The following is a 23,535-nucleotide window of genomic DNA, read 5'->3' on the forward strand; positions in this document are numbered from 1 at the left end:
AGAAGGCACATGAGTGTAGCATTAAGTATGCCTCATACGCCTTAACACTATAGGCTGTTGCTTAATGTACACGTTGAGCTTGAAAAGATATAGAATATTTTAAAATTTAAATCAGAAACCCTGCCCAATTCTTTGATTCAAATAAATCTGTATCCAATTGTGAGTATCTTCACCATTGTCATAAGCTTTCATTCTTATCCTAAACACTTCAGCTTCAATAAGGCATTGATTGTACATATAAGAATCTAAGTTATCCAAGAAGTCCTAGATCAAGAATAACCTGAAATCTGGGAAACGGGGCTAGTTCAAAGTTTGGGTGCAGACAGGGTGTAGCTGGGGTGGTAGCCGGGTAATTATATATTGCTATACCCATTACCTTACATTGGGGAAGAAAGAGCCCTGAGTCTCATCTACTGCTCTTAGTCACTAGTTTTGAATCCTTGGTTTTAATGCTAAATGAAGAGCCACATTAATACTAATCCTCTCTGACTTAGAGGTCATTAACTATACATTCAAAATAAACCGACCCTTTTAATTCCCAAACACTGAAATCATGGAATATATTAGCTGTGTTTCCAATCTGGAAAAAAAATATGCAGTTTTAGAAATCAAAATTAAAAATCAGAATTGCATACCTTGTGCAAGCATGTTAAATTCCAAAAACAGTGCTATGTGGTAAAGTTCCATGGCTTCTTCTGCCCTGGTCATGTTTGGTCTCCCTGCGACGAGAGCCTGAACTTCACTGAGACTCCCCACAGAGGGGCTGCAGTGCAAAACGGAGAGGTCCACCACGTCGGTATACATACAGTGTAATATAACTTTTGCATATTTTTTTGGTATAATGGACTCATCTAATATAATTCTTGTGGGAGTTCTCAAAGTTCGGTCTGTGATTTCTTCACCAGTCCGTATCCTCCTTTGTAATAAATTTCGAAAAAATGGGGACCGTGCTGAAATAACAGCCTTGTGAGCTTTGAGCTCTTCATCTAAACAGTTCTGATTTGCACCAAAAGCTTCGACAAGTTCAGAGTCTGAAGAAAAGCTAAGGACGACATCATAATAACACATGTAATCAAAAAGTCCACGCATATCTACATCAAGGGAATTTGGTGTTCCAAATTCTTCACTTAGCTGAACGAGGATATCGACATTTTGAAACCTTGAGTCCTCCATTCCAAACTCTCCCGTATAAAGGTAGTGTAACAAAGCAGAAAACATGGGCATATCTATACCAGCTGTGTTGATGTCCATTATGATCTCTGCCCCATACTCAGGTGAGGAAGAAAGCAGTGTTTTAAAAAATGGACACCTTGCTGCCAAAATGGCACGATGAACAGGAAAACAAGTTTCTTGAAATATTAAGTCTACATCAGTACAATACTTGTACTCATAAAGATCGGCCATATCTTTCTGCAATGTCCGGGCTTCTGGTCTAGCCAAACTGGCTTGTAGAGAAAGCTCCTTTAAGGCTGAAGTTCCCTCATATTCCTCTACCAATGCATTCACATCTCTAACATCCCACCCAGAGAGGAGTTCTCGCATCTGCTTGGCGTGATCAGCAGACCTATTAGATTTTCGACGCTTAATAAACTTCTTTTTGAGGGTGGCAAGGCCAGAGGTTCTCTTTTTTTTGTCTTGTGGTTTCTCATGGCCATGGTCAAGACTATATAATTTTGATTCACAACCATAGCCTTGCTGAGAATACGATGATGTCCCTAAGAAGGAAATTAAACAAATGAATATGCATTTTTAACATTCCTCTTCGACATTTACTTTAACACATATTTCATGTTAAAAATTTTTACAGAAGACATTCCTGAACCATTCAAATAAAATTAACCTTTGTTTTTATAAAGGAAGATAAAAAGTTCAAATAACTCATTTTTATATTAAATAAGGAACAGAACAGTGGATTATTCATAATTTTAAAAAATGCTTTTGGTTCTCTGGCTAGTAAGGATTAGGTATCACAGATCTTAATCATGGCTTTTTAGGAAATGAGAGGCAGATTTGTAAATTAAGAATATTACATTTATATAATTGTGAGTTTTTTTCCCCTTAATTACCCTAAAGCTGCATTTGTATGGGGGAAAAAAATAGACCAGGACACAAGAAACATGTATTTCACTATTTCCACACTAATGGAGATTGCTCCTTTTCTTAGGGTAATTGGCAATTATGGTTAAGACAACCAAAGAAAAGACTGACTGTGCTATAGTGACTTGGTTAAGATAAAAATCATATAAGTCAGGTTTATACTTGTTGAGAAGAAAACCTGGATGCTACGGAATAATTATCTATAACTTATTCATAGTTCAATTCTCTTTTCGTCCAAAAAGTCCACTGAAAACACAATTCTATTTATAGTCACGAAAGAAAATGAAGTTAGAACAGTTACCGATAAAGGTCTGTTGGGCCTGGGAATTTCCCCCTACCCTCGGGGAACAGGAATGAGGATAGTTAGATGCATTAGCACCCATCTTCTTCAGTCACTCAGGCATTCCATCTGCTGGCTCTTCAGAGTATAATCCCAGAGGCCTTTACGAACTTTCAACCCTGGATCCAGCAGCCTCTTTTCGTCCATTTCTTGATATGAAACAAAAATAATTTTATTTTTTCAAATGTATCTCAAATTGCAAGTCAAAAAAAAAAAAAACACAACAAGCTACTGAAAACTGCCTTTATTTGCAAATAATGACATTCTGTCACACTCACATGTAAAAGTATCAGAAAATGTAAAGTTAACCTTGAATTATAAATCGGTGCTAGCGCAATTTTGAGCCCTAAAATATATTAATTGTATACTTTATATGACAGTAAAAAGTAATATATCAGACTAACTTTATATAGTTATAGAAAGAGTATTTCAAATCACAGGGAAAAGTATTTAGACTAAAAATAAATTTTTCAAATATTTTAATCCCTAGAGGCAACCAACCACACATACGAAGGGCAGACAAGTAATTAAGTCTGTTGTTTTTCTGCCTTAGATATAACTGCTTAAAGTGATCTTTAATCTGTGAAACTGCTGTCTATTATCTGATATTTTGACTTAACATGGACAGAGCAGTACTAGTAAGAGACAATTTTAACAACTGCAGAATAATTCCACACCGTGGAACCTTAACTTTCAGAACTGCCATCAAGAGATATACATATACACAGAGAAGAAACCCTAAGAGAGGACGGGGTTAATAGGAATAGGTCTAAATCTTTACAGCATCTGGATATATAAAATTTATCTGACTAAAAGTGATAATGATTTAAGAGACAACACAATTTAAAATCTATTATTGGAACTGTTAGGAAACCAACCAGGAGGCAGTTAATCTAGCTTCGTAATGAAGAATGAAGTATTTTAACAAATAGGTAAACACACACACGCACACATGAGAGAGAATTATTTTCATCTGAGAATTTTTTAAGGTTTGTAGGGACATAAAACACTACAACGTTGGTCTGTTTGAGATTTATATTGTGTCAAAAATGCCTTTTAAAAATTTTCAATTTCATGATGAGCACAATTAGATAACTTAAAGCAACCATATAAAGGTTACACGACATCATCAGCCCCACAGGACACACAAGAACAGCTAGCAAGCACTAGTGAAGTCACAGGCTGACGTAAGGATGCTTGGCCATTTGCCACTATAATGGGCGCCACAGGGACAGCTGAGGTCTCATGATAGAGAGGTGTCTTGAAATAAGTGTCTTTGGGACTTAGGTTCAGTCTCCTCCTAGTAGCTCCTAGTCAATGGGAATTCCACTAAGATGAACTGATCTGGGTGACATTCACATCTCCTACTGGAGCTCTAAAACTAAAACAAACATAGGATTTAGAAAGACTTGGTGGGAGAGATTTTTCTGGATCAGATATAACTCTTAAATTCACTGTGTATCCCTAGTTCCAAATCCTGGGGGTAACCTTGACTGTGTAGTTCTAGTACTACAGTACTATATTTCTCAAAATTCTCAGGAAACAAGTTCAATTTATTTCTTAGGTAACCAAAACCCTATGCCAAATGGATCACAGTATCATGTTATTTATTTCTTAATCTAATCTGCAACCTTTAGATGCTGGAAATGAGAGTTAATGATAATCTAATCCCTCCAGGGATGTTTTCATTCCAGGCAAGCTTTATCTGTCTCCTACATAAAAAAGGAAGAAATTCAATCTTTAGATAATATGACAGGAAAGAGAAAGAGAGGCCTATGGGACTACGAGAGGCTCACAGGATGCAATGGCTCCAGAAAGCCGACAAATCCTTTTCCTAGATTCACCATTCTGGGGAAGCTCCCTCTGTCAATAGTTGACATGATCAATCTGAATCAAATGATCTAACTGGCTTAAAATAAGCTTCAGTGATTATAAGCAGACCTGAGGGGGGAAAAAGTCATGTTGAAAGCAACAAAAAATTAACAACACTATGAGAATTTTTTAAAAAATAAAAATCAACATCTCTCCTCAAACCGCCCCCCCCCAAGACCAGCTTTTCCAAAGAGTCTTGTCAAAATTTGAAAGATGCAGGAATAAACAAAGCCTGATAGCTTTCTGTATTTCAGGACTTTTTAGCGTCTTTTAAGTGCTAAGGTACATTGTGAATCTCCGAAACGAAGGATTCAGCATGATCTACAGGAGCCCTTTGCCACATCTCTGATTTTAAATTGTATCACAAAAAAACTTCAAAAATATGCAAGAGACAATAATGAGCACCCAAGCCTCCATCATCCAGATTCCAGAGTAATCAAAACTGTTTTGGTTTATATTTAAATGCTTAATTTTGATCTATAAAACTCATAGCTAGAATTTAAATGTTAGCTTCTTATAGAAATAAAAATCTGAAGATACATGTATATTGTGATTAAGCAATTTACATGAATTCACTCCTTGAATTTTCTCGATAATGGAAGCTGTAAGTCAGTCTATTATTTTTTTCCCCATATTATACAAGAAGAGACTGGGAAGTTAGGAAATGAAGCATGGAAGGATTAGTTACTTAACCAAGGTCACAGAACTGGTAAGCTTCAAAACCAGGCTTGGCATTCAGGCTCTTATGAAGAATTTATCTTTGCAATTTTTTCCTCCTAAATGTTTGAAGGAAAAATTTCCAGAGCAGACAAATATAGTTCCCTTCCAGAAATGAGAAGTGAGTACACACCTGACAGTGTGACTTTTGACGATTAAAAGGATCTTTCATGTTAAGCAAAAAATGACAACTAAAAGGACAGATTATGAAATCAAAGCAAAAGAGCCTTTCTGAATATTTACAGATAGAGTACATGCACTTGATGGCAGGATGACACATTTTTTATGCCTGAACATCCATCCATCCACCCATCCACTCATCAACCCATCCAATTCTGAGCATTCGCCATGTGCTAGGCACTCAGACAGGCCCTGGTAATATAGCACTGAATACATCTTGAATTGGATCTTTTATGAAATTAAGAAAAAGACTACCGTTTTGGCTTCCTAGTTTACAGCCAGACCTTCAAGAATAGGAGGAGTGCCTCAAGTATAAAAGGAAAAGTCATTCAAGGTAGAAGAAACAGGATGAATGAACAGGAGCTAGGGAGTTAGTATTTCATAGGTAGAGTTTCGGTTGGGGAAGATTAAAAAAGTTCTGGAGATAGTGTTGACAGTTGCATGACAATATGAATGACTTAAAGTCACAGAACTATACACTTAGAACTGGTTAAAATAGTAAATGTAGGTTATGTATTTTTAACCATAACTTTAAAAAAGTAAATTAAAAAAACCCAAAACAGAAAAGCAATGACATGTCTTCCCTTTTTTACATTCCTATGACTGCAGTGCAAATATCTTTTAACAGGGATATACAGTTTACAAGTGCTTTTTCTTACAATTTTATTCTCACATTAAGTCTTCAATGTAGACAGGACAGGCTTCATTCTCTTATCTCTGAATAAGGCAATAAAGGTAGAAAAATGAAGTGATTTATCCAAAGTAAAAATATATATAGTAAAATGGCAAAGTCAAAACTAGATCCTAGGCATTTTGATCCCTAATTTAGTGTTTTCTCCTCTAAACAGGAGAGGTCTCTCAAAAGTATTAAGTCCTCTATCAAGCTTTCTGAAGAGTACAGCCATGTCTTCCTTACACTTCTCCATGTCTACCATGTGGCTGTTTCAGTTACTCAGCTCTTAAACTGCTAGTTTCCACTTTATCACCTAACTAAGGATAAGGGACAGATTTTAAATTAATCTATAGTGCTCTGCATTGTTGATGAAATAATAAAGTTTCTGGACTGCGGATTACATTCCACAAATATCAAACCCCCTAGTATTCAAACAGCAAAGACAATTATGATTACATGTCTCCATTTTCACTCCTCCCTACTATGTTTTTCCCTCTTGTGCAGGAGATAACTTGGAATTTCAGTAATAAAGAAAAAATGTGTGCAAATGTGGAGAGAACAGTAGAACAAACTTCCCCCTTCACCAAATTTCAACAATGCCCAGTTCGTGGCAGTCTTCTATCACTATATCCCAATCCACTCTCCACCCTATCCCTCTGGATTATTTTGAAACAAGTCCCAGATAGCATATTATTTCTCTGTAAATATTTCCTTATGAATCCCTAAAAGAAAGGATGTAAAATAACAATACCATTATCATATCTAAAATAATGAACAATAATTCCATAATAAGAACTTCCCAGGCAGTGTTCGCATTTCCTCCACCTGTTTCATTTTTCTCTTATTAGTTTTTTAAAATATCAGAACCAAAATAAGGTCCATACATTGTGATTGGATGACTATGTCCCCTAAATCTCCTTTAGTAGGTTCCTCCCTAATCTGCTCTTTTCCCCCTTGTAATTTTCGTTGTTGAAGAAGTCAGGTTACCTGGGTCTGGACTTTGCCAAATGCATCGCCATGACATAGTTTAATATGTTCCTCTGACCCCTGTATTTCCTGTAACTGATAATTAGACCTAGTGACTTGATCAGATTCAGGATCATTATTTGGCTTGTTTATTTTGCCAAGACTGCTTCACAGGTGGTGGTGTGTACTTCCAATGATGGGTACAAAATGTCTACTTCTCAGCCTGTGACATTAACAATTATCAAGGATCACCAACTAGAGTCATTAATTCATTTGGCTGCAACATAGTGATAGTCTATCATTCCTTCATTCTATCCATTAGCTGAATACTTCTGTAAGACAAACTCATCAACTATTCAGTTGTCAGACAGTTTGTGTAGAAAAGGCAGAATAAGAGAATGATTCTTTACCTTTATTTACTAATTTTCAAAACAATTAACTTCCCAGCATCCTCTAACAATGATCAGTGAGTTTTAAAAAAAAAAGTTATGTATTCATAGATTTAAAAGTATTTGATGGGTTTTGATCCTTTGTAGTTGTCTTTATTGAGGTTCAAATTGTCCCTCATTTGGGCAGTGGAAGCAAGCTTATTCAAATTGGCTCCTAAGACCTTATGACACAACTCTCTAACTTCTTTGCTTTTTGGGGTTACATCTTATTCCAGACTATCTTGTATTATTCTTGTCTTAGGCCTGGAATCAGCCATCTCTTTAAAGAAGCCCTATTTTCTTTTAGTGGAAAATGGTATTTAGAAACTACAATTTGGTGCTAGCTGTCTTTTTAGTACACAGAGCTAGGAAATTTTATACATATGAATGTGAATATACACATACACATGTGAGTTTATACTGATGCTTCAAATCACATTCAAATTTATAGTTACCTAATCTCATTGACTTGTCATTCTTTCTCACAAGCTAAACCCTTATTCTCAATGCTGCCTACATAATTGTTCATTTATTTTATCCCACAAGAGACACACTATTATAAACAACATGATGAATGAAAACAATTTTTTTGGTAATTCTTTCTACCCTTAAGATAAACCCAACTCAAGATAGCTTACAAATTACTATGTATGTCACTTAAAATAACCTACTCTGTGTGGTTATTTCACTAACTGCAAGTACACTCTAAAAGTTTTATTTTACTTTTGATTTTTAGGCATTGTATTTACTTTTATGTATTTATTTAACATTTTGTTTATTTATTTCACTTATTTTTAACATATTATTTATTTATCTATCTATCCCCCCCACCCAGCATTGTATTTTAAATTTAACTTTGTTACATAATTTTGTAATATATTTTTTAGATAGGTCTAGAGTCAAACCACAAAATAACATACTCAAAAAAAACTAGCTGCTCTCCCTCTGTACACTAACCCTAGTCTCTCCCTGCCCCGTAGGCAACTTTACTAATACTTTCATATAATACCCCAAATTCCCTCTTTTTTGGGCTACTACCCACTTGTTCCCTACTGTGAGCAATAATGAAAATAGCTAGTAATTTCTTCCTTCTGTCTCTTCCACTATCTAATTTTAAGCAATATTTATTTGTAGTTAACACCTATAATCAGTAAGTTTATTCTACTTTTTGTATATTCTCTCCACATTTTTGATAATTAAACTTTATCTACAGAATTAAACTATTAAGTGTTACATACTATACTGTCTCTCAATCTTAGTTCTACCAATAAAAAATATATTTAATGTCCATCACCAGTTTAAAAGTATTATTCAGAATACAAGTCCACAATCACTTTATCAGGTAGAAACATATGGAACTAGATATGTTCTCAAAATTACACTTTTTTCCTTTTCTTTCTTCCTTTTTAAGAAAGTAATACGGTATATGGAACATTTACTGTACATTGTGTAAACACCTCCCAAGTGAGATTTGGCACAACACTCCATAAACAAACAAATTAATATTTTGCAGTAAAATATATTAAAAATGTAGACTAAGCTATATTAGTTTCGGTCAGGTTTTGTTGCCAAATGAATCCAAGTCATATTAATGTCTGCCATCAAACGAGTCTCCCTAACATATGGTTTTGAGAAATTTTGGAATTTCAAATTATAAATAACAAAGTGTGGACCTGTAGTTAGTAGCTCAAGACCACATATAAAAAGTTTACCTTACCCACCCACCACCAAAAAAGTCAAGTCACATAATATTTTTACTCATAGTAAATGAAGATAATCTTTTAAAAATTGGACTTTTTCTATAAAATTCCATTGTATCACTGCAAATAGAGATTACTTGTTAGAGTTTTGCTTAGAACAATCTTATTAAACTCATGTGGGATTTTTCTAGTATAACCTATTATAATTCAAAACAGCTGTCAGTCCCCGCAGATACTTCTTTCTTCATTAAAAATTCATTTTTAAAAGAAAAGTACATTACATTTCACTAACCTATGAAATATTTTTTTAAGTGTAACCATTACAATTTTAAAACTAGAAAATGAGAGAAAGAATGCAGAGAAATGAGGTGAGCCTGGCTCTTAAGACGGTGGCTACAGTGCAGATTCATAGTTTAATTTTGGGAGTGGGAGTTATCTGAGTTTTTGATACTAAAATGAAACTATATTCTCAGTATTCTCTTAGTATTTCTAGTTATGAAATATTTCTTGAATAAGATATGTGCTTTTTAAATGCATATTTAGCATTGTCTGAACTTTACCTCGTAGATGTTTAAATGATTGCAAAAATATAATCTTTAAAGAGTCATGAACAAGCCTAGTAATTGTCACTTGGGAAACCTTGTAGATCATCATTCTAAATAGAGTACGAAAACCCAAACAATGAAAGAATCATGAAAATAACTATTCAATTAGTATGTCAATACTTATGGTTACTCAACAATAGAAATGGCAAACGTTTAGTATAAACAGTCAAAACAATAAAAAGTTAAAGTCAAGCATGTTACAAATATTTCACTGCTATATATCAAGCATGTGAATTAGTTTGCATTTAATTACAATATTTTAAGAGCTATTTTGAAACGTGATGATTAGCTACAGGACTCCAAATTATTAATCTAATTATTTTCTTCTCCATACTCATACATTTCTTTTGCCTCAAGAATATAGACGATTAGTTTTGTTGAATTTTAAATCCCTAAATAATAACTCAACTTTTATGTTTAATTATTAACTTTCTGATGAAAAGTCACTGTGCTCTTAAGAACCTTTTCAGATGAGACATCTAATCTGAATAGAAAACTAATCACACCATTTGGCGATAATAAAGATGCACTACTGTCGAAGAGCGAGATACTTGCTAAAGGTTCTCTTCCAGACCCATTGCAAAGCCTTTATTTTTCTCCATTCATTTATAAGAGTAATACACATCTGCTGTTTAAATCACACGCACACACACACGCACACACACACGCATGCACAAACACAGAGGAAAGTATAAGAAAGGCAATTCCCTATAATCTGCCTCCCTTCCCACAAAGATAACTAGTAACAATTTGATTTTTCTAGCCTTTTTGACATAAATTAACTTTAGTTTTAAATAGAAATATTTTACAAACAGTTCTATAAAAAGTTATTTTCATTTCATAGTATATCAGGGATATAGAAATATGGCCACACTGAGGATCATTTCCAATTTTTTGATATTATAAAGAGTCCTGCAATCCTTTTTACATACATCTTTGACCACTAAATTATGCCATTAGAATAAATATCAAGAAGTAGGATTACTGGATTAAAGGGTATATATATTTTTAACTTTGACATGTACTGTCAGAAAGTTGCAATTTATACTCTTAGCAACTCTGCATGAGAATGGCAGAAACTCTGGTCACTATTAATCTTTGCCAACCTGATGAAGAAAAATGATCTCATTATTTTAATCTATGTTTTTTAAATAAGTGAAACTGAATCTCAATATATTTATTAATCCCGATGTTTCTTTATATTCTTTGGCCACTTTTCTATTTAGCTGTTCTTATTAATTTTACACTTTTTATATTAATGTTAAAATATCAAGGTAGATTATTCATATCAGCCTTTTAAAACTGTGATGTCTTTTGTCATAAATGTTAAAATTTTTTATATAGTCAATTCTCTCATTTTTTTCTTTTTGTAACTTCCAGGTTTCATGCTTCTTGCTATAAATATTTTCATATTAGAAAACAAATTTATACATATATATGTAAGTAGTTAGGACAATATATGAAAAAATTCTTTTAATTTGTGTTGTAATCTCCAAATTAGGTTATGAAGGTAAACACATTCTTCAACCAGAGCAGAAAGCTGACATTAGATAAAGTGTTTACAGCAGTTATTAATTCAGTATGATAATTTAAAATTTTTATAAAATCCTAAATATGAAGATAACTCAATTAATTATCTGGTGTTGCTTGGAAACAAGATGGATACATTTTCCAAATAACTGGAGGATACTTCCAGAGAAAAGAACTCAATTAGTCCTCTCTATTCGAACACCTTTAACGGAAAATACTCTGGGCATCCAGGGCCAAAACTGCAGCCAGCTCTCTCTCGTTCCTCTCCTCTAAAGCAAACCGGCTCACCAATCTCACTGCAAACAACTTAGACCAAGTCATTACTTATTACCTCTTCCTTGCATTGTCACAAAATCAAACTTGGTCTATGCTTTCAGTCTAATTTATCTACCACACAAACATCAAATTAATCTTTCTAATAGAGGTTCAGTCAAGAACACAGAATAAGTACAAACTCCTCGCAACAAATCCATATCAATATGTCCCAAAGTGTATTCTACAGAACACTAGTCTTGCAAAGTAAAATGAAATGAGCCTTTAAAAAAAATCCTGGTTAGTTTGGGAAACACCACTTACTATAGCACAATTTTGTAGCATCATTCATTAAATAGTTGAGTACTGACAACGAAATAGTCTTGGTTCTCATGCTGCTTACAGTCAACTGACAGAAATGGACATTTAAACGAATTACAGAAATAAAATTATATGCTGGAGTAAATGCTATGAAAAGCATGGGCTGCCATATAAAATGAGTAATCTGACTTATTGATATTAAATACATACATACATACTTAAATACATACATAAACATAAATAATGCTTGACATTTACTGGTAAAGGTAGTAGTGATGTGATGCTGGGGAGTTGAGGCAGAGTATACAGTTTAACAAACTCCAGGGGAAGCAAGAAGGCCAAGGTGGCTGATATAGAGGAAGGGGGAGGAGGTTGGATAATGTGAGTGAGGCAGGACAGGTAAGTAGTAACTGGGCACGCGCGCATCACTGAAAAAGGCTGAGTCCTGAAGCTAAGAAACCTGTTCAGTTTTGCTTAATTGAACCTTTCCAAATTTAGTCATAGAAACTCTTCTAAAGAATTAATAATAGGCCATGTACAGTGTCCCATGGAACACATTTTCAATCATAGTAGTCAAGGTATGAAGTGAAGAAAGTCTGCACTGGGTTAGTGCTGATACATTTTGAAAGAAAATAAAAATGTGAAAACTCATTTTTAAAATTCATTTAAATTCTGAATTTAAAAAAATCAAAAGGTATTAAGCAGAATGAAGTTAATATGGCAGGTCTGAGATTGCTATCTTCAGAAAAACCTGTTTTCAAGGTTGGCCCTGGCTGGTCTCTGGGAACTTGGATTTTGGGTGTTCCCGCCATTCCTTGACAGATAAGGCTGGTTCGCTATGCCTAAACTGTGCCAACAATATGGTTTACGCTGACTATCCGCTCTCCTTCTGGGAGCCTGGAATTTTGGTACATGTTAGGTAGGGGTCCCGACACAGCTACAAAATGGGATACTGTGAAATGTCTCCCTCTCTCTCTGTCCTCCAGCTGCCCAAAATGGAACTGTATTAATTTGGAATAAGTATCTAGTTAGTATTCAGGTATAAAGCTATTTTTTAAAAATCTTCGAATTAACATAAAAATCAGAATCGTGGCTACCTTTAAGAGGTGAGGAAGGTGGCTGTGGTTGGGAAGAGGCATGTGGACGGTTTTAGAATGCTTACACTGTTCTATTTCATGACCAGGGTGGTGTCAGCTTTAAAATAATTTGTTTAAAAAAAAAAATTAAATTTGTTTGTGTGCTTCTTTGTATGATTTCACAGTAAGAAATGTTTTGTAGCTAGTGCATATTTGAAAGTTGTCGGCTGAAGCCTTGAAACTAAAACCATTTTCCAAGGAAAAGGATATAGAAGAATGAACGGAAGGCTAAGTACTGAGCCACAGGAAATGCTGATGTTTTGGAATCTGAAAGAGAACTGAGTAAAGGAAAGTGTGGAAAACACAAATCGGCCTGGGTAGTAACCAGAAAAGGCTGCATGTAAGAAGTGGCATCTGAATGAGGTCTACTTTAAATTGAGAAGTCATCCCGTTCCTCTATGCTACCAGCAAGTTTTGGATACACTTCAATTTCAGTACTTCTCTCTCTATAAGGGCAATTAATTGTTAAGATTTCTATGTCCCCAAAGAGACTAAGTTCTTAGAGTACTAGTACTATGTCCTTTTCTCAGTAACTATGTATTCTAAGTACCTTGAAGAGTGCCTTGCTCGTAATGTGCCCTGAATAAATAACGTGCTTAGAAACGGAGAATAAAATCAGGAAAGGCCCACATCAGAGAAGCCACAAAAGAAGAGGATGCAAAGAATTCTATGATCAGTTTTAAGTATTCTTCATTTTCCCTCTTTTACTCCTACCTTTAGCAACCTCTCAGGTTGTCACTGTTTTTACTAAATCCTTTCTACTCTACTGCTACCTCACTGTTTTTTCAACTATCTGAACATCGACTATGTGAGCTTACTGTCTAGTGCAGGACATATTTCAATAAATAAATAACTCAAAGTTGCAAGTGGATACAGAGAAATAATATGAACATGGCATGGAAGTTGGAAAAGGGTGATTAGGGAAGGCTTTCATGAAAAGGCGACATCTGCTCTGGTCCTTGAAGGATGTTAGAATTTAAACAGAAGTAATGTAGGTAAGGGTATTTCAATAGAGAGAACAGCCTAAGAATTAATAGGTATGTAAGAGACAACATACAAGGAAATGAGGCAAGAAATGCAGGAATTGATTAAAAAAGAGAAAGAAAGAAGTAAATTGATTATGCCACTGTTCAACAAGTTGAGCTGATAAAGGAGATCAAAATGGAGCAGCCAGAGAGGTAGAGAAAATCCAGAAGACTATGGTCTCAATGAAGTCAAGAGAGAAAAATGAACTGTAAGTGAAAACTTGGAGAAAGCATATGTTTTATAACTCTTTTTAAAAAGGAAGGCTACAAAAAGGTGTAAAGAAGCAAGGCAGTAGTAGGGAGGGATGTGCAAGTCTGGGAAAGGTGTGTGATGAAGAAGAGAGAGATTCTACAGTAAGTGGACAGGAATGATGCAGTAAAGCAGCAGTTTTCAACTGGAGTGATTCTGCCCCACTAGGACATCTGACAACCTCTGACAATTCCGGTTGCAACAACTAGGGGTGGGGAAAGGTACTACTGGTATCTAATGGGTAGAGACTGGGGATGCTGCTAAACATTTTGCGAAGCAAAGGACATCCTCCCACAACAAAGAATTATCTGGCTCCAAATGTCAATATGATAGTGCCAATGTCGAGAAACCCTGTAATAGAGTATAAGGGACGCAGGAGAGAGAAAAGGTAACCTCAAGAAGCAAAGTCTTTAGTAAAGTGAAAACATTCATGGAGAAGGAAAATTTTCCTGATCCTCTATTTAGTGACTCTGATTAGAGCATGTTGCTGGAAGTAGCTTTATTTGTTATTTATTTGAAAAGTCTACTGAAATATAATGACATTTCAAACTTCTCCCATAAACATGAACACAATGTGCAAACCTTAAATCATTATCTACTCAGTGACTATTTGATATAGATAAACCATTTATCTTTTAGGATACGGTCAGGGTTCAACGTGTAGAATATGTCTTTTTAAAAAATTCCATATACGAAAAAAATCACATCTATTAAAAGGTTAATAGATATAAATGATCAGAGTCTATTGCACAGATGTAGATAGATGCAAACAAAAACCATCTCCATCTTTGTGTCCTTTCATGTCATTACCGTTGCCCAACCTCACTGTCCTTAGTAAGCATTTTAAAGCCTTCTGGTTAATGATTATCTGTGTTCCCTGAAATGTAATCATAAATACTTTTGTTCTAATAGCCAAGATGACGACCAAAAAGAATATCAAACTGATGATACTACTGACCACCCAGAAGTATGGCTCCTGGTGCTACTGCATTCTTTGTCCCTTTGTCTTGTCAATCAATAGTATCTGAGTTATATTGTAAAAACAGTTCTGTAACAGGAGTCTTTACCAGAGAATAATTTGCATACAACTGCTGGCCCATCTGTTCCCTCAGGTCCCAATCTTTCCGTAAGTTACTCTGTAACAATGTTATATTCTATGGAGTTCCCTGCTTCGTCTTTCTGTCTGAATGTAACTTCTCATTACAGTGGCCATTACATCTTTACCCCACTTTGGAACAGTCCACACACTAGTGTAATTTTATTTAAAAAAATTTCCTATGTACCATCTAGAAACTAGCTACAATGATCTGTATTTTAACAGTTCATAGGGATACCATGTAAAAAGACTTTTTAAGTTGCAAAGTGATATTGTTATGGAAGGCTAAAAGTTGTTGATAGTGGTCATAAACATGGTGTTATAACTATCTTTGGTAGGTAGTGTACTATATTTCAAAACCACAATTAGCTTATAATACAAATTTCCCTTTGTATTATAAGCAGGACAGGACTATTTATTGTCATACGCATTATGTGAAAAGTACTAAGAGGAATTTAATCAAAACAGAGGAGATTTTCATTCCTTTAAACATTTTCTGAGCACCTACTATGTGCTAATTAGCACATGGGGCTATAATAATAAACAGGACATAATTTTTGCTTTTAAAGTACTTAGGGGCAAGCTGGTAAATAGGCGATCGCAATACAGAGGAAGCACAGATTAGCGGAGATGAAGAATTCTGGAACCAGACTGCCTGGGTCTAGATCTTAGCTCTGCCATTTATAAGCTGTGTGATCTTGGGCAATTTGTTTCATCTTCTCTGTGTCTGAAGAGAATAAAAGTGTCTACTTTATGGAGTTGTTGAGAAATAGACATCTGAGATAAGACGTAAGACTGACAATAAAAAGTGTTAACTTTTCCCCTTTCCTGATGAAGGTAACGGGCGGAGAGGTTGGAGTGCCAAAATAATGCTCCAGCAGCCGAGGGAACTATGTGAAGGTCCAAGGAAAGAACAAAACCTGGTTCACCGAGGAGATAAAAGTCATTCTATGTGAAGAGTATACCGGGAAGGGGTTGTGGCAGTAGTGAGATATGAGCCTGAGAAGCAGCAGAGGCTGGATTATAAAAAGCCATGTGATCCATGACAAGTTGATTTTTGTTGTTGTTTTAAAACAAAACATGTGCTGACATTTTTTTTTTACTCTCCTTAAGAATTAATAAGCCCACAGGACATAAAGAATGCATACATATAGAAGAGAGATATTGGCTTTAATATTCAAAAGTTGAAATCCAAACAGCATTAAAAGCATTTACTTAATTTTGAAAAGTTGATGAAGAAAAAAAGAATGTCTAAGCATGTATGTTCTGAACATCTTATTGTGTTTAAACATAAACTACCTTAATTAATCAAACAAAACCCTGAGAAGAGTGACACTATTCTGTTTTACAGATGTATAAACTAAGGTACAGGTAGGTTACAAAAGGTAATTAAAAATTACTTAAGTACAAGGATAACAAACTAGACATCAAAACAGGGATGTTCTTTATAGCCTAATGTGACAGATTTGTCTTTTCACAATCATCCTAATTCATGATATAATTCCTAAATGTATACTCTAGTCTTTTTCTTGTTTTAAAAATAACTACAAGTGACTATGCTGAAGTTTAATTTATTTGACTGAAGCCGACCAAAGGTGAAGTACCTCAGGTTGGGAGTTTTAACTCTCCTTTGTCAGACTTTATTGTTGAAGCATATAACAGAAATGTGACATAGTAATCAAGACTATAATGAGATTTCTCCATCATAAGTCATTACTAACATTCGCTACAAATCATCTAGTTCTGCCACAAAGCTTTTTTGCTTACCAGAAAATTCTCACATCTAGTCTCAAGTAAGAACAAAATATTTTGGGGCAAGTCTGAAGACAAAAGTAGGTCTTATGAAGGAAATTATGGAATTTTCCTCTAAAGAACAAGTCGCAAGCAAATCCCAGATAAAATAGGCCTAAATATAATTTCAAAATACAGGGAGGAAAAGACATGTTATACTTGAAGTTAGTTCTGCCATTCAAGTCTCTCCCTAAGGGAGGGAGAGAGAGAGAGAGGAAAGAAATTGCACAATAACAACACAATTCATTTAGTGCTCCTTCCAGGATTCCTCTTCAGTAAGAAAGATTTTTTCATAAAATTTAAGGGACCGTCAAACTTTTTATCTAAGTGTTTTTAGAAAATAATTAAGAGCAAGCAAAGATCACTTGGTATGTCTGGTCTAACTGATTTTTCCATTTCACTTTAAAGACAACGTATCTCATGTTTATTTAAAAATTGTTTTCAAAGCACTTTTTCATGTTATTATTTCATCCTAACAACTCTTTTACCAAGTATCTATAATGTACCAGACATTGTGCTACATATTGCAGGCTTTGGCTCAAAAAAACAGAGTTTTGTGGAGAAGTCAGACATACAAGCAAATGATTACATAGTACAGTGCAATCAATATGTGTTGGAAGAGAGGTCCAACCTACTACTGGTAAAGTTAAGGTTCGAACTGGGTCTAGAAGAATAAAGACAAATGTATCAATTAGGAGTGGCATAAACAATAAGGAATTTATCTGTGATGAGGAAAAATCCAGGTGGGGATTTTTCAGTATAATATGTGTCTAAGATGATGTTATCACAGACCCAAGTTCATTCTACCTCTTGCTCTACCATCCTCAGAGCATGCTTCATCATGCCGGTGGCAATTTGGGCCACATGTTCTCTTGTTCACATACAAAAGGCGAAAAGGTCCTCTCTCCCAGAAATAGAATGTCTCCTTCCCTTTAATCTGACTGGGACAAATAACAATTTACAGGGAAATGCCTTGAAATAATCAAAAGCTAGCCCTGAAGTGGGTGATGAATCATCTTCTCAGTCTCCTGGATGACAAAGAATAAGAACTCCAAACACTAGGATAAACACATGAAAAACAAAAAATGGGAAACAAGAAATAGCTTGGTATGGCCGCAGTGATGGGAAATCTAAGGTTGGACACAGTCTACAATCTCTTGTGAATTTGGACTTTATCCTATAGACGATGGAAAGTTAACACTGGTTTTTTTAAGTGGAGAAGTAACATGCTCCAATAGGGGTTTTTAAACACATAAGTGTGGCAGCAATATAGAGAACAGCCGAAGAAAAAGAGGGAGAATGGGAGAACAAATGGCAGAGACTTGGTTGGTGGGCTGTTCAATAAACAGTCCAGTAACAGGGAGGGAAAGGATGAAATAAAAAATGCAAAGTAGCAAAGCTGCTATGTAAGACACTGCTATACATACAGATACACATACATATACATATATATGTTTTGTTTTTACAGATGAAGAAAATTAAGCTTCAGACAGATTAAATGACTTAAGATCACATAACAATAAACAGTAGTCAGAATCTGAACAAAGGTTGGATTCCAGTGTTCTATGACATCACAACTATATCTAAAAACTCGAACAATGCTCAAAATGGGGACTTTTTTTTTTAATCGTGTGCTTTAAAGAATGGTCTGTATACTGGATTAAGATGATTCCTATTTATTCCAACCTTAATATATTGTTCACTATGTGGATTTTATGTCAATTATAAAACTAAGTAGATGATATTATTTAGGATAGTAAGGATGCTGTACTCAATTTTTAATGCCGAATTTACAGATTGTCAAAATTTTAATAGAAAACTGTAAAAACCACTGCAGTTTGCATTAAACATTTTTGAACTTGTTTTGCAAATAAACTAGGTACTGAATGTTTGATTTTTCTTATAAATCTTAAGTCAGTAGGCACTCAAAAAGTTTCTTGTAAATTATGCCTGTCATTGAAATTTTGGATTTTGATAACTTCTACTAGCATCAACTTAAACAAAAAAAAGTTATCTCATTTTTAAAAAGATACGTCATTTTTAAAGTCACTTGCTTGTTTCTTTTTAGAATGGAAAAGTTTAATTTTATTACCAATGTGCCAAGACTAGATTAACTGGGAAGATGGTTCAAAATAAAATAAAAACAAACACTTTTCCATTAAAAAATTATATACTATAAACTTTTTAGCTTATGGGTTAAATCTCAGTCCTTTGCCTCTTAATTCAATTAATAACTTTAGCGAGCACCCATGAGCCTGCACAATGCTAGATACTGGGAATACAGCTGTGAACAAAATTGTACTATATATTTGTGTGATTACTTGATTAATGTTGTTCTTCTCCATTGAATGAATATAGTACTTTTTTTCTTCAGCCAAAATATTACTGTAAACGTACATCAATATATTGGCAATAATATATTATTCTGCCAATGACATGAGAATTTTCTCTTTCCCAGGTTAGAAACTCTCTCAGCACCCCTAACTGAACTTTTTTTCTTAAAACATACATGCTAAAACACTCAACAAACCAGGGATATAAGAAAACTATCTCAACATAATAAAGGTTATATGTGAAAAATCCACAGCTAACATCAGACTCAATGGTCAAAGAGAGAAGAAAGCCTGTTCTTAAGAACAAGACAACAGTGTGCATTTTCACCAATTATATAATCAATATAGCACTAGAAGTCCTAGCTAAAGCAATTAAGCAAGAAATAAAACGCATTCGAACTAGAAACAGTAAAATTATCTTTTTTTGAAGATAACAGTATCTTATATGCAGAAAACTCTGAAAATTCCATTAAAAAAGTGTTATAACTAATAAATGAATTCAGCAAAGTTGCAGGATAAAAGATCGATACACAAAAATGAGTTATATATACCAACAATGAATAATCTAAAAAGAAAATTAAGAAATCAATTCTATTTACAATAGTATCAAGAAGAATAAAATACTTAAGAATAAACGTAGCAAAAGAGATGAAGACTTTTACACTGAAAACTACAAAACACTGTGGGAAGAAATTAAAGACACAAATAAATGAAAATATATCTTGTGTTGATGTACTGGACGACAATATAAATATGACAATACTACTCCAAACAATCTATAGATTCGATGCAACCCCTATCAAAAAAAAAAAAAGAAATCCCAATGGTGTTTTTCTTGTAGGAATAGAAAATCCACCCTAAAATTCATGTGAAATCTCAAGGGACCCCAAATAGCCAAAACAATCATGAAAGAACGATGTCAGAGGTCTCACATTTCTTGATTTCAAAACTTACTATAAAGCTACTGTAATCAAAACAGTATTATTGGCATAAAGACAGACTAGACTTCAGACAAATGGAATACAGTCCATAAATAAACCTCGCATCGTGTGATTTTTGATAAGAATGTCAAAACTATTCAATGGAAAAATGACAGTCTTTTCAACAAGGACAAAGGTGTTGGGAAAACTGGATATCCATATGCAAAGACCTAAACATAAAGAGTTTAATTTACAGAGGGAAAGCTTTTTTGCAACATTGGATTTGGCAATGATTTAGATATGACACCAAAAGCATAAGCAACAAAGAAAAACTAGGTAAGTTGGAACTTTATCAAAATTAAAAGCTTTTGTACATCAAAAGACACTCAATGAAGTGATAGGGCAATGCATCGAAGGCAGAAAATACTTGCAAATCATATACCTGACAAGGGATTGATATTCAGAACATATGAAGAACTCTACCAACAATACAAACAATCCGATTTAAAAATAGACAAATAGCTATTTCTCCAAAGAAGACATACAAAAGGCTGATAAGCATAAAAGATGCTAACATCACTAATCATTAGTGAAATGCACATCAAAACCACAAGATGCCACTTCACACCCATTAGGATGTTTATTATCAAAATAACAAAAATAACATGTGTTGACAAGGATATGGAGAAATTTGGAACTCTTAGACAGTGCTGGTGGAAATGTAAAGTTTTCTGGGTATAAACCAAAAAGAAATGAAAGCACATACTCAGTTATTTGTACACTCATGCTCATAGAAACTTTATTCACAATAGCCAAAAAATAGAAGCAAACCAACTATCCATTGAGACAAATGGATGAACAAAATGTAGTATGTATCTACAATGAAATATTATTCTGCCTTAAAAATGAAGGAAATTCTGACAAATGCTACAATATGAATGAACCCTGAAGAGTCTATGCTAAGTGAAATAAGCCAATCACATAAGGATAAATATTGTATGATTACACTTATATGAGGTTCCCAGAGTAGTTAAATACAGAGACAGAAAGCAGAATGGTGGTTGGCAGAGGCTGTGGGTAAAGGCAAATGGGGAGTTAGTGTGTTTAATAGGTACAGAATCTCAAGTAAGATAAAGACAGTTGAGATGGACAGTGGTGATGGCTGCACAACCATGTTAATGTACTTAATGCCACAGAACTGTATAATAAAAACCAGTTAAGATGGTAAATTTTATGTTATATACATTTACCACAATCAAAACAAAAGTAACACCTGCTATGCATCCTTCCTATTGACTTTATTCTAGTCTAAGATATCATCTTTTCATACCCAGGTAACTGCGACAGCTACTGCTATCCCTGGCTCATTCTCTTCTCATTCCGTAGATCACTGACAGGTTCATCTTGCTGGTTTATCACATTAATATCTGGCCTCCAAACTCTCAAAGGCTCCCCATATCTTGCAAGAGAGGATAAAAATCTAAATCTCCTCAATCGAGTACTCAAACCCTTCTGCAGGCAGATATCCTTCCAACTGTCTAATTAGTTTTCCTTTTAGTCTCTCAAAGAAATTCAGTCATCAGCTCATCCTAGTTTCCCTCTATTGCCCTCCCCCAAAGCTAATCTCCACATTATACTCTTGGTTTTACCTCACAAAGTACCTGCTCCAATCTCTCTGTAAATCTAAACCTTCACAGGCTAGCTCAAGTCCCAAGTGTTCCAGGAAGTTCTTTAGACTCCTGAGGCCTTTCATCTCCTTCTAACCAGAACACCTACAGCATTCTTTGTTTGGTAGAATTTACTAGATTGTCTTCAAGACTCACAGAGGTACATCTTATCATTCCTGGGGGCAAAGTCTATTTATTATACTTCTTTTTTTCCTGTAGCACCTAGCATAATGCAAAACACAAAGCATGTCTTCAATGATTACCTGTGTAATTGAACACAAGGTACAACTTTGGATGTGTGAGTTTAAATTAACTAGAATATGAAATCAGAATTATTTGACATTATTGTATTTCTAAAGGTTAAACTGCGACACATATCATAAAGTTGCTGTGACTGAACAAGACACACAGAAACTAGGTGGTATAACCCAGCAAACACAACCCAGGTGTTTTAAATCCTAAAATTTGAGTCTGATACAAAAACACTTATTTAAATGCTGGTGCCAGAGCACAGAACAACACAGTAGGTTAGGTTGTGGGACAGAATACTGACCTATGGGTTTTACTGAACTCATGCAAGAATGAGCCATGCTATAATTGGGCAAAAATGTAGTCACAGACCTATGAAAACTCTAAATGAAATGTCAGTTTTATTAAATTTAGGTTAGAAAAAAAAATCATCAGTTACTTATGATAATTGATGGTAGCTGTCAGAATGAGAGTAAGGTTCTCTCATTTCTGCTTTTAACTTTACTGTTCAAAGACTTAGGGATGGAGACAGATATCGGTGGTGAAGAATGCAATCAATGAATACGAGGTTCAGGAGTTAATGAAAGGAACTCTCTAAATGGGCCGAAGAGAGGCCTAGATCCTAGTTTTGGTCCAATCCCTGACTAGCTGTAGGACCCACTGCAAGTCACTTATCTCCATGGGCCTAGTTTCCCGAATCTAAAACAAGACACTAAAGGTTTTTCCGACTCCAAAATTCCAAGACTAGCTTAACCACAGCTGCCATTAACATGTATGATTCTTACAATTTCAAATCTTCCACATCTACAAGAAATGGATGCTATTCAGAGACAAAAGACTCTTAGTTTAAAAAAAACTAATTCTGTAAAAATGCCTCATTACAGTAAGATGTTTCAGGGGAGGTTAACCGTAAAGATAACAACCGCTTCTGTAATTAGGCCTAATTTAGAGTATTTATTTGTGCTGGTATGTGAAAACGTGCTATTGTAGTTCAAAGCAGAAGCAACACTCCTCAGAGCGTCTCAAAAAAAACAAAACAGTGAGAAAGTTCTCATCCTCGAGGTAAGGCTAGTAAACAGTCGTGCAAATGATAAGACACTGAAAAATGCACGCTGTGAGCCATTCAAGTACTCCGAGCACAGACTCCTTCATCAAATATTCAGTATTGTCTCCCTTCCAAGCTGTCAACGCGCAATTCCAGTTTGATCTCGAAAGAGAAACTTACCGGGACAATCTAACTTCTCCCCTTGGTAGCAGCCATCTACAGGCCTGGTCCCTCTCCAACCCTGGCTGGCCGCTCTCACGTCCAGCCCCGGGCGGTTGCAACCCCGCAGCCCGGTAAACACGCGCCGAATCTCGGGGGCGGTTTCCCGGCGTCCTGGGAGCG

At 34.9% G+C, this 23,535-nt stretch overlaps 1 protein-coding gene across 5 annotated transcripts in view; it reads right to left on the minus strand.

The window, feature by feature from the left end:
- Positions 1-23,517, minus strand: part of BTBD7 (BTB domain containing 7) — a 67,220-nt gene extending 43,703 nt beyond the window's left edge. For 2 of the 5 annotated variants that reach the window (XM_015599683.2, XM_025042013.1), the window contains exons 1-3: positions 23,374-23,512; positions 2,399-2,586; positions 636-1,715 (exon numbers count right to left, since the gene is read on the minus strand). In XM_015599683.2, coding sequence (XP_015455169.1) covers positions 636-1,715; positions 2,399-2,480 — 1,162 coding nt within the window. In that variant the 5' untranslated portion in view covers positions 2,481-2,586; positions 23,374-23,512. Of the gene's footprint in view, positions 1-635; positions 1,716-2,398; positions 2,587-23,373 lie in introns of all 5 variants that reach the window. The other 3 variants (XM_006925546.3, XM_015599682.2, XM_025042012.1) reach the window with 3 other exon arrangements.
- Positions 23,518-23,535: the final 18 nt, after the last annotated feature.

Source organism: Pteropus alecto, unplaced genomic scaffold (assembly GCF_000325575.1).
Source record: "Pteropus alecto unplaced genomic scaffold, ASM32557v1 scaffold8, whole genome shotgun sequence".
NCBI lineage: Eukaryota > Metazoa > Chordata > Mammalia > Chiroptera > Pteropodidae > Pteropus > Pteropus alecto.